Consider the following 16561-nt stretch of genomic DNA (forward strand, 5'->3'; position numbering starts at 1 on the left):
ACATCTCCAGACAAAAATATAAAGTGTAAATGTACCGGAGGACCATACATTTAGGAAGACTTGTAATGGTTCAAATCATTTCGGATTATAATGAATGATGACAGTTGAGATAGTAACTTATTATTCACAATTGGGCTCATATTTACAAGTCAAAATATACATATTTGTCATTTTGCATGGCACATAGCCACAAGCTGACAGCTGACTGACTGAGAGTCCATTCATACACTGCTCTCACCCTCGCAATGGCGAGTGTACCATTATGAACTAGAGCAAGTACTCCATATTATATCATGCTACTGTAAATAAGGTTGATAAAACAAGTGTGTATGCAGGTAAAGTGACTTGTTGTACAAGTAAGTGCAGCTACTGCATTGGCCATAGGTGCACAAATTGGATGGACTTCTCAAACTGACATCAAAGACAGTGTCAAAACTTTGACTAATCTGTCTACACAAAAATGGTAAATAACCACACAAAATATAAAAAGTTCTATCTGTTGTTTTTATCATTTTTATAAAAGCAGTTGTTATACTAGTTCCCCCCTTCCCGCCACTCCCTCATTTAATGTCTTCCTGTCATTAATTTTTGGTGAGTTGGTGAGCATCACTTCGGTGAACCAGTCGAGCTTACAGAAACTCTGCCTGCTTTCAAAAAGGACAATGTATTATTATTGTTGTTTTTCTTTTGTCGCATAAGTTATTTAAATTGTTTTTGTTTTTATTGTACATTGCAACGTCGCTCGCAATTAAAAAAAAATTTACAATGTATGATCAAAAGTTGCAAAATTTTAGATCAATATTTTTTCAACACTAGTTCAGTTAAAATAAATATTATTGTTCCTTGAAAAAGTAAATAAGTTTATTGTTTTAGATGACTGTAGTGCATGAGCTCATTAATGTGGCGCAAAAATGAACCCAATTGGACACTTGGTTCAATTACTATGGTTAAACCGAAACTTCTGTCTTTTCATAATGGCAGATATTCTCTTAAGTGAATTTTTTGGGACTTTTGGTATTTTGATCTAGACATTGTCCTTAAGGTTTCTGCTAGGTTTCAGCTTGTTTTTAAAATTTCCAACATAATGTCCTGTTTGACTGGACTGATATACTGGTAAAGTTAAATGTTTATCTGTCAGCAATTTTTTGAAGGCTTTTGTACCAGAATAAGAAACTTCAGTCTAATCCCTTGACAAGAATGTGTGGTATATCAAGAGATTAGTTGTACTTCTCATATTGTTGTAAATTTTATAGTTCATCTTGTATTTGTTCTTATTATTAGCAGAAGTACAGGATGTACATAAAGTATGGGAACACTTTCAATTATTTATTGCACAAGAACTAAACATTGTACAGATGCCATACAAATTGCTTTTTGAAGAGAAGCTCTGAAAGTATTTTTTACAAACATTCAATAAGTGAACCATGAGTGACCCGGCAGACGTCAGTATGGTAATCGAATTCTTGCCATACCCGTCCCATCTTGGTATCGTCGACTATGGCAGTCCCTTCCCATATTCTCTCCCGGAGCTCTGTTAGAGGTAGAGGTAGTACATACACCAGATCTTTAATGTGTCCCCACAGAAAAAAGTCACATGGAGTGAGATCTGGTGATCGGGATAGCCATTTCATACAACAGCTGCCCTCTTCTGTAACATGGCTGATCCATCGATGCGGCAGGTCCGTATTCAGGTACCCATGAACTTCATGATGAAAATGGGCTGGAGCCCCATACTGCTGTAACATGAATGGAGAGTCCAATTGCATTTGAGGCCTCGGCCATTGCTGCAACATGTCCAAGGTGGGACATCCAATGATGGTGCTCTCGGCGAAGAAGAATGGCCCATACAGTTTTCGACATGACAAGGACAAAAAATATTTACCTTTGGGGAATCACACTCAGATTCAATGCATTTGTGTGGATGCTTTGTACCCCAGATTTGACAATTACACCTGTTCACTTTCCCATTAGTGTGAAAAGTGGCTTCATCACTAAAAATTAAGTGATCATCAATGCCATCCCATCCTCATTCAGTTGTTGCAACTGCAAACAAAAATCAAAATGCTTGTCTTTGTCGTTGTCGTTGAGCTTCTGCACTAGCTCCAATTTGAATGGTTTCATAGACAGTTTCTGTCGCAGGACTTTCCACACTATCATTGTGAGTTCACAGGATGCACAACACACTGATTTCTTTATACTCCTTAAGAATGTCTCTCGTACGCGCTCCACATTCACTTCACTCACACTGCAACGTCCGCTTCTCTTTGCTGGGCACAACAACCCGTCATAATGAATTTGTTGTGCCAGTGGTAAATGGCCTTCCTTGTTGGTTGCTTCTTACAGTTCTTGGTTCTAAACATTCGTCGAACAGCTGAAGCATGCATGCGACTAGTGCTGACTGTTGGCAAATTACCAAACTATGCAAAAAAAAAAAAAAAAAAAACCCTTCTAGGGCTTCTCTTCAAAATGACATGTATGATATCTATACAATGTTTGGTTCTTGTGCAATAAATAATTGAAAGTGTCCCCGGCCTTTATGTACACCCTGTACTGTTGGCAAGTAAATAAATTGGCATGTAAGTGTACAAATCACAAGGCCCCTGAAGAAGCTTATGCAAGATGTTTAATTATCAACTTTACTGAGTAGTCTTGCTGCATGCTTCTGTAGTACAAGTTTTTGAATTTAGCTGCCCCAGAAGATAGTGTCAAAGGGAAACATTGACTGGTTGCACTGATCCAAAGTACCCCTATTAACCCCCCCCCCCCCCCCCCCCTCCCAGATGTAATTAAGTTTCCCATTGAGTCTTCCACAGTGTCTTCATTGTTGGTGGCCTGTCTGATGACATCTGCAATACTGTTCTCATATCATTAGTGGCTTGCCATGCAGCTTTCACAAGGAGTTTCTCAGCTTGTATAATGTTATTTGTGCCCATAGACCTTCATATTGCAATGACAATGACATGGAAATAAGAAAATGCCTTCACTTCCAGATCTTTCTTCAATTTCATTAATGGTGGAAATTCTCACTTGTTTTCTGCTCAATTTCAACAGCTTTAGTCTTAACATTTTCTTAAAGACTCATATACTGTCTTACCAGAACTCAATAATTTAATCCCTTTTGTTTACAGAGTTGGTGTCTTATAGTAAACAGCTGAACGATACAGGACATCTGTAACTAAGACTGATAGCCTTTAGAAATTTGTGATAGGGGATGTTTTAAACCACTTCTGTAAAACTGCATTATTCTTTTGATAAAATCCTGTATTTGTTTAATGAAACATTAGCAAGAAGTTTGGCAAAAAATCATCTTGTGTGCTTACATGCCGCACTGATTCATGTTCCTTTACCAACTTTGTTCCCTTGCAGGGGTTCTGTCACTCCAGCTTTTATGCAGTGAATGACTGACATTGGCCCAAATGTCATCCAGCCACACAACCTTACTGAAGTGCATACCGTAATACAAATTCACAAATTGTGTGTAATGCAACACCTGTTTGTTCCCACTAATGTTTTTTCGTCTTTTCAGAACTGAGTGTGTTAAGGCTGTGCACTCAGTTACTGCAACTAAAACTTGCTTCTATAAAATTAACATTTTCCCGAAGCAATTTGAATGGTTTTTTACATGTTGCTTGTTCATTTCTCCAAGAATGCTTTATGTACAAAACTTGCCTCTTTTTGAGCTGCTTTTAAACGGTGTCTTCCCTGTTGTACCAGGTTAAGTTGCATTTTGTCTTCTTTTTGCTATAACAGTGGTTTTGTTTATTTTCAAGGTTGTGAGCAGTTCTGTTTACAACCTGTGCAAAAGGATATAAGGGCTCACTATCCTCTTTCCCTTCTTCAAAGTACTATGTCACTAAACACACGAATTCACAGACCTTCTAGCATGTATTTCTTCTACTTCAGTTTTTCTTGTGTAACAGTGTACAAGTCAGTGCTATTTCTCAGTACAATGCATGTTGCATTCACAGTACTGATGGACTTAATTTAATTTGAGTAGAACAAGGAGTAAATACTATACAGGTTCCATGACATCCAGCTATGTAATTTTGCATGTCGCTGGTTGTTAAAATAATTGATACTGATTGTGTGATAACATCTTTTAATTTTACAGATATATGGTATTCGTTGCCATTTATTACACAAGTTCAATATTACTGAACGAGACTGGTACAGGATAAAGCAGAATATGGACTCTAAATGTAGAACAGCATGGCGGAAGAAGGTGCGAGGCCTGCCTCTTGGAGGATTCAAGGTAAATCCACATTGAATTTGCGCCCATAGGTGCACCTGCTCTCTCTCTCTCACACACACACACACACACACACAGACACACACACACACACACACGCGCGCGCGCATTGCATGTCACACTCGGAAAATATTGTACTCATTATCAGAATCCTAATAAATAATGAATTCACACAAAAACTTTCCTGTCACGAAGCGTGTCAGGATTTCGTTGACATCTTTTGACCATTTTAATAACAACCAATATGTCTCTCTGCATACAGAGTTAATCATTCTTATGAATTGTATTTTCATGTAAAACAGATTTTTAATGTCTAGACTAAAGGAGAGAAACCTGCCATTTTAGTATCTATCTACATCTACATCTATACTTTGCAAACCACCGTAAGGTGCATGGCAGAGGATAAATCTGATTGTACCAATTATTAGGGTTTCTTCCTGGTCCATTCACATATGGATTGCAGTTAGAATGATTGTTTGAATGCCTTTGTGCATGTAGTAATTATTCTAATCTTACCCTCACAGTCCCTATGTGAGCAAGTGTGACATTGTAATTCTGTCAGAGACAGCAAAGGACCTGGAAGAGCAGTTGAACGGACTGGACAGTGTCTTGAAAGGAGGATATAAGATGAACATCAACAAAAGCAAAACGAGTCTAATTGGAATTTAGTCAAATTAAATTGGGTGATGCTGAGGGAATTAGATTAGTAAATGCGACACTTAAATTTGTAAATGAGTTTTGCTGTTTGGAGAGCAAAATAACTGATGACGGTCAAAGTAGAGAGGATATAAAATGTAGGCTGGCAATGGCAAGGAAAGCATTTCTGAAGAAGAGAAATTTGTTAACATTGAGTATAGATTTAAGTGCCAGGAAGTCATTTCTGAAAGTATTTGTATGGAGGGTAGCCATGTATGGAAGTGAAACATGGACGATAAATAGGTTGGACAATAAGAGAATGGAGGCTTTCGAAATGTGGTGCTACAGAAGAATGCTGAAGATTAGATGGGTAGACCACATAACTAATGAGGAGCTATTGAACAGAATTGGGGAGAAGAGAAGTTTGTGGCACAACTTGACTAGAAGAAGGAATCGGTTGGTAGGACATGTTGTGAGGCATCAAGGGATCACCAGTTTAGTATTGGAGGGCAGCATGGTTGGTAAAAATCATAGAGGGAGACCAAGAGATGAATACACTCAGCAGATTCAGAAGGATGTAGGTTGCAGTAGGTACTGGGAGATGAAGAAGCTTGCACAGGATAGAGTAGCATGGAGAGCTGCATCAAACCAGTTTCTGGACTGAAGAGCACAACAACAACAATTTTGTGGATCACTTCTACTGCCCTTCTTGTAGACAAGTGAGACCTGTGCTTTTTCCAAGAACTGGGCATGGTTTTTTGTTCGAGGAATCTACGATAGATTGTAGTTAGAAGAGAGGCTAATTCAGCCGCAAATTCAGTATAAAGTCTTACAGGAAGCTTTGTTCAGTTTTAACTATTTCAGCTGTTTCTCAACATCAGTGACACTAATACTTATTTGATTCATCTTTTCAGTGGTATGAGGATTAAACTGGGGCAATTCTCATGAGTTTTTCTTTCTAAAGGAACATTTGAAAATTGAGTTAAGCATTTCAGCTTTTGCTTTGCTACCCTCAATTTCCCTTCCTCTCTTTCACTATGGACTGGACATTAGCTTTGGTGCCACCAACAGCCTTTACATATGACCAGAATTTCTTTGGGTTTTGTGAAATATCATTTGACAATATTCTGCTACGATAGCCATGGAAGGCACCACACATTGCTCTCTTGACAGCCAAACATGCTTCATTCAGCATTTCTCTGTCTGTAGTCTTACGCTTTGTTTTATACCTATTTATGCAGTAATCTCTGTTTCTTTAGAAGTTTCTTTACAGTGACTGTATACTATGGAGGTTCCCTCCCATTATGAACTATTCTACCTGGGTACATATCTATCCAGTGCATGGTCAACTCTTCTTTTAAACTTGATCCTTAGTTCCTCTTCATGCTCGTGACCTGCGCTGGAAGTTTCAAGCTCTTCACTGAGGTATGACATAACTGATTCATTATCTAGTCTACTGAGTATATATATGCCCTTCTGCTTCTTTTAGTTGTTCTTTGTACTTTGGTTATCATTGTTGCCACAACCACATCATGGTCAGTGATACCAGTTTTGACGTGGACATCCTCAAAGAGGTCAGGTCTATTTGTTGCCTTTAGATCTATTAGATTTCCTAACTACCTATTCTAGGTAGTTTTCATAGAAGGAATTTACTAATGTTTCACTGGATGCCTTCTCGCATCCACCACTAACAAAACTGTGATTTTCCCAATGAAATGTTGGGTTATTAAAGTCTCCACCGGTGATTACAATGTGGTTGGGGAACTTACATAGAAGTGAACTGAGGTTTTCTCTAAAGTTTTCAGTTACTTCAGAAGATAAGTCTGGTGGACGATAGAAGGATCCGATTGTCATTTTACGCCCATCCATGATACTGAGCCTCGCCCAAACAGTCTCACATGCAGCTTCAATTTCTATGTGTATTTGAGTTTCCTGTCTACTATGACAAATACACCACCTTCATATCCCATTTTCCTGTCCATTTGATGTTGTTGTTGTGGTCTTCAGTCCTGAGACTGGTTTGATGCAGCTCTCCATGCTACTCTATCCTGTGCAAGCTTCTTCATCTCCCAGTACCTACTGCAACCTACATCTTTCTGAATCTGCTTAGTGTATTCATCTCTTGGTCTCCCCCTACGATTTTTACCCTCCATGCTGCCCTCCAATACTAAATTGGTGATCCCTTGATGCCTCAGAACATGTCCTACCAACCGATCCCTTCTTCTGGTCAAGTTGTGCCACAAACTTCTCTTCTCCCCAATCCTATTCAATACTTCCTCTTTAGTTATGTGATCTACCCATCTAATTTTCAGCATTCTTCTGTAGCACCACATTTCGAAAGCTTCTATTCTCTATTCTTTGATATACACGTAAATTTTCCCCAAAAATCTCACTGCTATCAATTTCAGGTTTAACCAGCTTTCTGTACCTAGTATTATGTGAGCTTCACTGTTTTTAATGTTGCAAATGCTTCGGCAATTTACCATTAGGATTTTAATACCCTCACCTGTGGAAGGCATTTCTTTCAATCTTACACTGATACTTCTGGGTTTCGTTCAGCTATCATTATGTGGATTGAATGGAGAGTCACCTACGGGTTGGTACTCTGCCTAAATGTCACTTTTAGCAACAAGGAGTATATATTCAACAAGTGCTGGCTACACATCAGGACTGAGAATAGGCAGCAGCAATCTGTTATTAGTATGCATCCCAGCTAGGTTTGCATATTATATACTTGTGAGATGGTCCACTTGCTACCAACCCCAGCCTCTCTGATCAAGTTTATAGCACTCATCTCAGTTCCCCTCCTAGATGATGACTGTGTGATACCAGCAAGCAATAGGCTGATGGCTGCATCAAGCAGTGTGTACGTCTAGATGTACATCAATATCCATATTCAGCAACACCAATTTCAAGTGCATGGCAGAGGGTACTTTCATTGTACCAAGTGTTACAGTTTCTTCCAGTTCTGTTCACAGATTGAATGCAAAATAAATAAATAAATAAATAAATAAATAAATAAATAAATAAATAAACCTTCTCAGTTCTGTGCTCACTATAATTAGTCTGATCTTTTTTTGCCATCCCGACTGCAGCAGTGCATTGAGTATTTGTGGCATATTTCCAAATTCCTCAGTTAATGTAGGGTACTGAAACTTTTTAAATACACTCTCATGGGATATTAGGTGCCTGTCTTTAAGTGCCTGCCAGCTCAGGTACTTCAGTATTTCTATGATTTTCTCCTGTGGGTTGTACAAACCTGTGACTATTCATGCTGCCCTTCTATGTATATGTTCAGTATCCTAGGATGGGCCATGCAGCCGGCCGCGGTGGTCTAGCGGTTCTAGGCACGCAGTCCGGAACCGCGCGACTGTTATGGTCGCAGGTTCGAATCCTGCCTCGGGCATGGATGTGTGTGATGTCCTTAGGTTAGTTAGGTTTAAGTAGTTCTAAGTTCTAGGGGACTGATGACCACAGATGTTAAGTCCCATAGTGCTCAGAGCCATTTGAATCATTTTTGATGGGCCATGCAAAAGTTTTGTAAACAGTTTCGCTTGTAGATTGATTGTATTTCCCTACTATACTACCAATGAACTGAAGTCTACCACCTGCTTTACCTACAACTAATCCTATGTGATTATTTCATCCTATACCGCTACAAAATGTTAACACCTGACTATTTGTATGAGTTGACTGATTCTGATTGTGAGTCTTTGATATTTTAACTGTAGGCTACAACGTTTTTGCATTTTTTAAAATAAAAATTTTAAGTTTCTGATAATTAAAATAAGTTACCAATCTCTGCACCACTATGAAATCTTATCAGGATCTGATTGAATATTTATTCAGATTTTTCACATAGGCCTAGTACTTAATTACAGATAAATAAATTGTCTTCAAAACACTTCTCTGGGTCATATCTGAAATTACTTCTGTATCTGTCAACGACTTTCCATCCAAGATAATGTGCTGCACCCACCTACTGAGAAGTATTCAGTCCAGTCACAAATTTTGTTTGATGGCCCATGTGATCGTATTTTCATTATTAAACATTGGTGTGGTACTGAGTCAAGTGGTTTTCGGAAATCAAGAAATTACTGCATTTACCTGACTGACATAATCAGTGGCTTCCTGGAAGTCATGTGAGAAAAGCAGAAGTTGAGTTTCACATGATCATTTTTCGAAACTGTGCTGTTTTATATGGAGAAGGTCATTGTATTCAATATACCTCAGTACTTTTGAGCTCAGAATATATTTTTCTACAACAGATGGATGTCATTGATATTGCATGGTAGCTTTGTGGAATACTTCTGCTTCCCTTCTTGTAGGTGGGTGTTACCTGTTCTTTCTTTTGGCACTTGTCATAGTTTTTGTTTGAGGGATCTGTGATTATTATGATTAAAATATGCCCTAAGCCAGCTGCAAATTCTGTAGAAAATCTGATAGGGCCCTGGAGATTTTTTTTCAGTTTTAGCAGTACTTGATGTTTCTCATCATAACTGACACTATTATCTATGTTACTCTTCTTAGCAGTGGTGTGAGAATTAAACTGGGACATTACTCTTGGGTCTTCCCTTGTGAAAGAACATTTGAAAATGGTGTTTACCACTTCAACTTTTGCTTTGCTACCTCCAGTTTCAGTTCCTGTGTCATCCATGAGTCTCTGGACACTAAGACTGGTGTTACTGACAGCCTTTACGGGTGACCAGAATTTATTTTGGTTCTGTGAGAGGTCTTTCAATAAGATTCTGGAATGGTACTCTTTTAATGCTTCATGTATTGCCAAACATGTTTTGTTTAATGTGTATTGTCTGACACATTGTTTTACACCTATTGTGCAGTAATTGCTGTTCTTTTATAAGTTTCCTTACTCCTCCAGATGCTTCTGACCAGAGCTAAATATTCAGGTTGCTCATTGAGATAGTTCCTTGTTGAGATATGACATTTCTGCTTTTTTATCTAGTTTTCTGAACATGAAAATCTTTCTACTTATTTTGTATAAAGATGTGAAACAAATACTAACAAAGAGATAGAGGGGCTGGCCAGTACTTACTTCAGCTCAGTACAGCCGATAGATACACAAAAAACAGAACCGAAAATTTACGTTCCTAGCATTTGGAACAAATGTTCCTTCATCAGGGAGGAGAGAGGGGAAAGGAAGGGAAGAAGGGAAAGTGGATTCAGTTACTCTCAACCCAGGTTATGAAGCAACAGGGAAAGGAAAACAGGGAAGGTAGCAAGGATGGAGGCATGGTTGTCAGAGGGAAGCCAAAGACATCCTACTGTAAGTACTGTGCCAGTTTCAAACCAAAGAGGATGCATACAGAAGTAAAGAGGTATATAATATAAAGATAAACACAACTATGTAGGATGAAAAGATGCGTGATTGGCTAAAGAGGAAAGGGAAAGAGGAGAAGACTGAAGAGTAAATGGGAGTGAGGTTGTTTAATGTAGGTTCAGTCCAGGGGGATGGCGGGATGAAAGGATGTGTTGGAGTGCAAGTTCCCATCTCCGCATTTCAGAGGGCCTGGTGTTGGGTGGGAGAAGCCAAATGGCACATACGGTGTAGCAGGTTCCTAGGTCCCTAGAATTATGCTGGAGGGCATGCTCTGCTACTGGGTATTGGACATCTCCTAGGCGGACAGTTTGTCTGTGTCCGTTCATGCGCTCAGCCAGTTTAGTTGTTGTCATACCAATGTAAAAGGCTTTATACTATATACCTCTTTACTTCTGTATGCATCCTCTTTGGTTTGAAGCTGGCACAGTACTTACAGTAGAATATCTTTGGCTTCCCTCTGACAACCATGCCTCCATCCTTGCTACCCTCCCTGTTTTCCTTTCCCTGTTGCTTCATAACCTGGGTTGTGAGTAACTGAATCCACTTTCCCTTCTTCCCTTTCTTTCCCCTCTCTCCTCCCTGATGAAGGAAAATTTGTTCCGAAACCTAGGAACGTAAATTTTCGGTTCTGTTTTTTGTGTATCTACCGGCTGTACTGAGCTGAGGTAAGTACTGGCCAGCCCCTCTATCTCTTTGTTAGTATTTGTTTCACATCTTTATATGAGATTTTTCCATTAATCATTTAGATCACCTATATGGTCCACATCCTTCATTGTTTTGTCCCTTTTGTTAGCTATCACTTACATCTGTCATCTAAACACTTTCTCTTCTTCAGTGTTCTATATATACATAAAGAAATATTTTCGCCACCAACTGTGCTAGTTTCATTTTCCTCATATTATCTTGTTCCATTTATAGTCCACTTCTCTTTTTATATTATTGATTTATGTATTTAACATTCCATAGTATTAATGTTCGTTATTCACTGTTTTCCAGCCAACAATCACTGCCAACAATCTCTTCCACACCTACCAGTATCATCCATTTCCGTCGATTTCGTGTTGCTGGCAATAATTTTGTGCCATTGGCTATCTTTCTCTGCCACAGGAAAATTTTTTTGGGACATTTCTGCGCCACGCGCGATCTTTTTTGCGGCAGGCGCGATCTTTTTTTTTTTCGCCACTCGCTATATCTGTTTTTGAGCAATGTGTGTTCTTTTCCCCTGATTTGGACATACTTGCTTTGTCTGGTCAACTTTTTCCGTATTTTTCTTATTTAGTGTTCTTCCTTTGGTATTGAACGTTACCAACACAATTTCTTTCTTTCTCGTCCTTCCCTCTGTGTTTTATTCCTTCTTATGATTACTATTTTAACTTAAGTTGTTTAATTTCCCTACCCACCAGTTACCCACTATGTACCCTAATCCTATACCACATTATTTACATTCATTCCGGAAACATGCATTCACCGTAGCCGAACTGCAATCCCACATACTTTTCCTCCGGTCCTGCTTAACCTTTGGAATTACCCCTAAAGGACTTAACTTAAAAGTTCCCATCTCTGGGTGCAATTCCTCCTTCCACCAGTCTCTCCTGGACTTCCAGAACCTTCAATCCTTAGCCCTTACCCAACTTGTCCTGAATCTCTACACTACTTCATGTAACCACCACTCCCAACAGCTCCTATCTCTCTTCAAAGTCCTCCACCTCTCAAACCCTTGCTTGGAGAACACACTCAGGAACATCATTCTAGAAGCCAGCTGCAAACTTGAGTTCCATGCCACACACCACCTGAAAAAGCTATCCACAGTGCTAGTGCAACACCTAAGAAGTGGGGTCCCTCTCCTTATCCCTCACAAACACCAACCACAACAGAACCTTCAACAAACCCCCCTCATAGCCAACAAACCTAGCCTAGCCACCCTACTCAATCTCCCCATCGCAACACATACCCCACACAGACCAAATCTCAACTATAACCACAGTCAAATGCCGCATATCCAGTCCCAATTCAGTTCTAAACCTCTCATCCAGATCCCTCTCTCCTCCAGACACATCTGTTCTATCAAAAGGCTTAACCTTTAGCCCCACGCCTAAATTCAACGACACTGCCCTGGTTAAAGATCTCCTCTCATTCACCCGGAACCTCAACTGGAAATATCATTTCACTACCCAAACACAGCCCCCAAATACTAGACCTAGTGTTGAACCCTGTCTAAAACAGTTCCGACCACCTTCTCAAAGGGATCCTCCTCCCCTCCCTCAAAACCATCCCTTGCAGACATTTCAGGAATTCCTCACATCCAGTGTTGCCTCCCAGTCCTTCTTGAAGAACATCCCGACAATCCCCAACATCACCCCAGCTGAATCCCGTGCCATTAAGGAGCTGAAAACAGACCACTCTATTGTCATCCTCCCGGCAGATAAAGGCTCCACAACTGTGGTACTTAACCGTGTGGAGTATGTGGCAGAAGGACTGCGTCAACTCTCCGACACCTCAACCTACAAAGCTGTTACCCAGGATCCTATTCCCTCCATCCAGACTGAGCTGCAGAAAATCCTAAAAATCCATGATCCCTCACAAGGCCTCACAACGGCTTCCATAGACGTACTCACTCCACCTGAGCCACGTACCCCTACCTTCTACCTTTTACCCAAAATGCACAAAGAGAACCATCCTGGCCGTCCCATTGTAGCAGGCTTCAAAGCCCCAACAGAACGTATCTCAGCTCTTGTAGACCAACACCTCCAACCTATCACCTGCACACTCCCATCCTACATCAAAGACACAAACCACTTTCTAGAACGCCTCAAATCCATTCCCACTCCTCTCCCACCTGTAACCTTTCTTGTCACCATAGATGCTACATCCCTTTACACAAACATCCCACATACCCATGGTCTCTCTGCCCTTGAGCACTACCTCTCCCAACGCCCACCCGAAGATCTTCCAAAAACCTCATTCCTTATCACACTTACCAACTTCATCCTCACCCATAATTACTTCACTTTTGAAGGCCAGACCTACAAACAAATCAGGGGAACGGCCATGGGAACCAGGATTGCTCCGTCCTATGCCAACCTCTTCATAGGCCGCATGGAGGAGTCTTTCCTGTAGACCCAACAGCTGCTTCCCCTGGCCTGGTATAGGTTTATAGATGACATCTTTGTGGTCTGGACTCATGGTGAAGAAACACTCCTTAATTTCCTCCATAACCTCAACTCCTTTTCAAATCTGAATTTCACCTGGTCCTTCTCCAAAACCCAAGTCACCTTCCTGGATGTTGACCTTCATCTTGTTGAAGCTCACATCCACACCTCTGTCCATATCAAACCCACAAACAAACAACAGTACCTTCACTTTGATAGCTGCCATCCATTCCACATCAAAAGCTCCCTTCCCTACAGCCTAGGTATACGTGGCAAACGTATCTGCTCCAGTGACGAATCCCTCAACAATTACACCAATAACCTGACCAGTGCTTTCCTCTCCCACAACTATCCTGCAGACCTTGTCCACAAACAGATCTCCCGAGCAATACATTCCTCCCCATCCAACAACAATGTTCCTACCCCCAGACCACACAGAAGCATCCCCCTTGTCACCCAGTATTATCCTGGCCTCGAATACATCAACAAATTACTCCGCCAGGGATATGACTTTCTGAAGTCAACCCCTGAAATGAAATCATCCCTTGACAAAATTCTCCCCACACCACCCAGAGTTGCCTTTCGTCGCCCCCATAACCTCCGTAACATCCTTGTTAAACCCTGCAATATTCCCAGACTACCTTCTCTACCCAGCGGTTCCTACCCCTGTAACCGACCCCGCTGCAAAACCTGCCCCATGCATCTCCCCACAACCATCTACTCCAGCCCCGCTACTGGTGAAACATACACAATTCAAGGCAGGGCCACATGTGAAACTACACATGTCATTTATCAGCTGACATGCCTGCACTGCACAGCCTTTTACATCGGTATGACAACAACTAAACTGGCTGAGCGCATGAACGGACACAGACAAACTGTCCGCCTAGGAGATGTCCAATACCCAGTAGCGGAGCATGCCCTCCAGCATAATTCTAGGGACCTAGGAACCTGCTACACCGTATGTGCCATTTGGCTTCTCCCACCCAACACCAGGCCCTCTGAAATGCGGAAATGGGAACTTGCACTCCAACACATCCTTTCATCCCGCCATCTCCCTGGACTGAACCTACATTAAACAACCTCACTCCCATTTACTCTTCAGTCTTCTCCTCTTTCCCTTTCATCTTTAGCCAATCACGCATCTTTTCATCCTACATAGTTGTGTTTATCTTTATATTATATACCTCTTTACTTCTGTATGCATCCTCTTTGGTTTGAAACTGGCACAGTACTTACGGTAGGGTGTCTTTGGCTTCCCTCTGACAACCATGCCTCCATCCTTGCTATCCTACCTGTTTTCCTTTCCCTGTTGCTTCATAACCTGGGTTGTGAGTAACTGAATCCACTTTCCCTTCTTCCCTTTCTTCCCCCTCTCTCCTCCCTGATGAAGGAACATTTGTTCCGAAAGCTAGGAACATAAATTTTCGGTTCTGTTTTTTGTGTATCTATCGGCTGTACTGAGCTGAGGTAAGTTCTGGCCAGCCCCTCTATCTCTTTGTTAGTATTTGTTTCACATCTTTATATGAGATTTGCCATTAACCATTTCTACTTATTTTGTCATTTGTGCGTTGGTATTTGTTGTTGCTGCAACTGTCTCTTGCTCACTAATGCTAGGTTCAGTGCAGAGTTCCTCAAACAAGTCAGGTCTATATAGTGTCATTAGATCCAAATCATTTCTTTCATGAGTGTAATCCTGAATTATCTGTTCTAGGAAGTTTTCAGAAAAGGCATTTACTATTGTTTGACTGGGTGTCTTGGCCCCAATGGATTGTTGGATAGTAATATCAATGACAGCAAGACTGAGAAACATATGTATTAATGGTAAGGGTGTTTCTCTGAATTTTTCAGTTACTTCTGGGTATAGTTCTGGTGGTTGATAGAAAGATCCAGTTATAAATTTATCCCCAATACTCTCACACGCATCTTCAGTTTCTACTTTGGTGAATTTGAGTTTCTTGTTGTCTGTGATGGATACACCCCTTCCTTTTCCCACCGGCCTATCCTTTTGATATATAGTTAGATTTACCCCAAAAATCGTACTGCTGTCAATTTTGGGTTTTAGTGAGTCTTCTGTATCTAATATTATTTAAAGGAAAGTTGCCACTCACCATATAATGGAGATGCTGAGTCGCAGATAAGCACAACAAAAAGACTGTCACAATATAAGCTTTTGGTCATCAAGGCCTTTGTCGAAAGTAGATGACATACACCCAAACATAAACACAAGCAAAAGCAACTCTCTCTCTCTCTCTCTCTCTCTCTCTCTCTCACACACACACACACACACACACACACACACACACAACTGCAGCCTCTGGCAGCTAAGCCACACTCATTATTACATTCCATCATGGATTTTCCATGGTTTAATATTATGTAAGCTTCACTGCTTTTTAAAAGTGCTTCATACTCTGCCATTTTGTAGCAAATAGTTCAACACTTGGTCACTAGGATTTTAATAGTGTCATTTATGGGAAAAATTTCCTTGGATCTCATGCCAATTCTTAGGAATCTTGTACAGCTATCATTTTCTCAATTGAAGGAAGAGTTGCCTAATCTAAGAAACCCTTGTGTGTACTCAGTGTACAGTCAGCTACCTGGGTAGCAGCCCCTGACCCATTTGGGGGAACCTGCAGCTCTCAGCTCTATGATGTAAGTCTAAGAAGTCACAGCCCAGCTTTTCATAGAACCTTAGAAGTCTCTGATTCAAGTCTAAAACTCAACTTACAATCAGGGAGCCACAATCAATTCTGGGGAGAATGCTGCAGACTGTGAGCTTTCGTGCAGGTCCGCAAGCAAGGCTGGTCTTCTCTACATTCTCTGCCAGTCACTGGAATGATCCAGGTATGAGTTTGGAGCCCAGACAGCATGCATTGCACCACAATCCACAGTTGGTTACACATTACAGCGTATTCTTTCAATGGCAGTCAGGATAGTCTCCTCAATGAGGTTGCCAGACATACACATAGATAGCAAAAGGTGGGTCTTTCCCATTGCTTGCTGTCATTTCACTAAGAGGTTCAATTATTCACCATTAAGTCCCTACCATTCATTCCCCATGATGTGGGACACAATAGGCTTGCCAACAGAAAAATATGTCTTGCTGGGTCTGTTTCAGTTTCAGTGGAAGACATCACCTCAGACTTGTTAGGGGACTCACTCTCTTTGTTACAAGGCCCTTAGACC

At 40.8% G+C, this 16561-nt stretch overlaps 1 protein-coding gene across 1 annotated transcript in view; it reads left to right on the forward strand.

Moving 5' to 3' along the window:
• The window catches only part of LOC126178859 (protein BANP-like), a 201628-nt gene that overhangs the window by 84161 nt on the left and 100906 nt on the right, over positions 1–16561 (forward strand). Inside the window, exon 5 of the mRNA XM_049924564.1 lies at positions 4112–4252. Within this exon, the coding sequence (XP_049780521.1) occupies positions 4112–4252 (141 nt within the window). The remainder of the gene's footprint in view (positions 1–4111; positions 4253–16561) is intronic.

This window comes from Schistocerca cancellata, chromosome 1 (assembly GCF_023864275.1).
Source record: "Schistocerca cancellata isolate TAMUIC-IGC-003103 chromosome 1, iqSchCanc2.1, whole genome shotgun sequence".
NCBI lineage: Eukaryota > Metazoa > Arthropoda > Insecta > Orthoptera > Acrididae > Schistocerca > Schistocerca cancellata.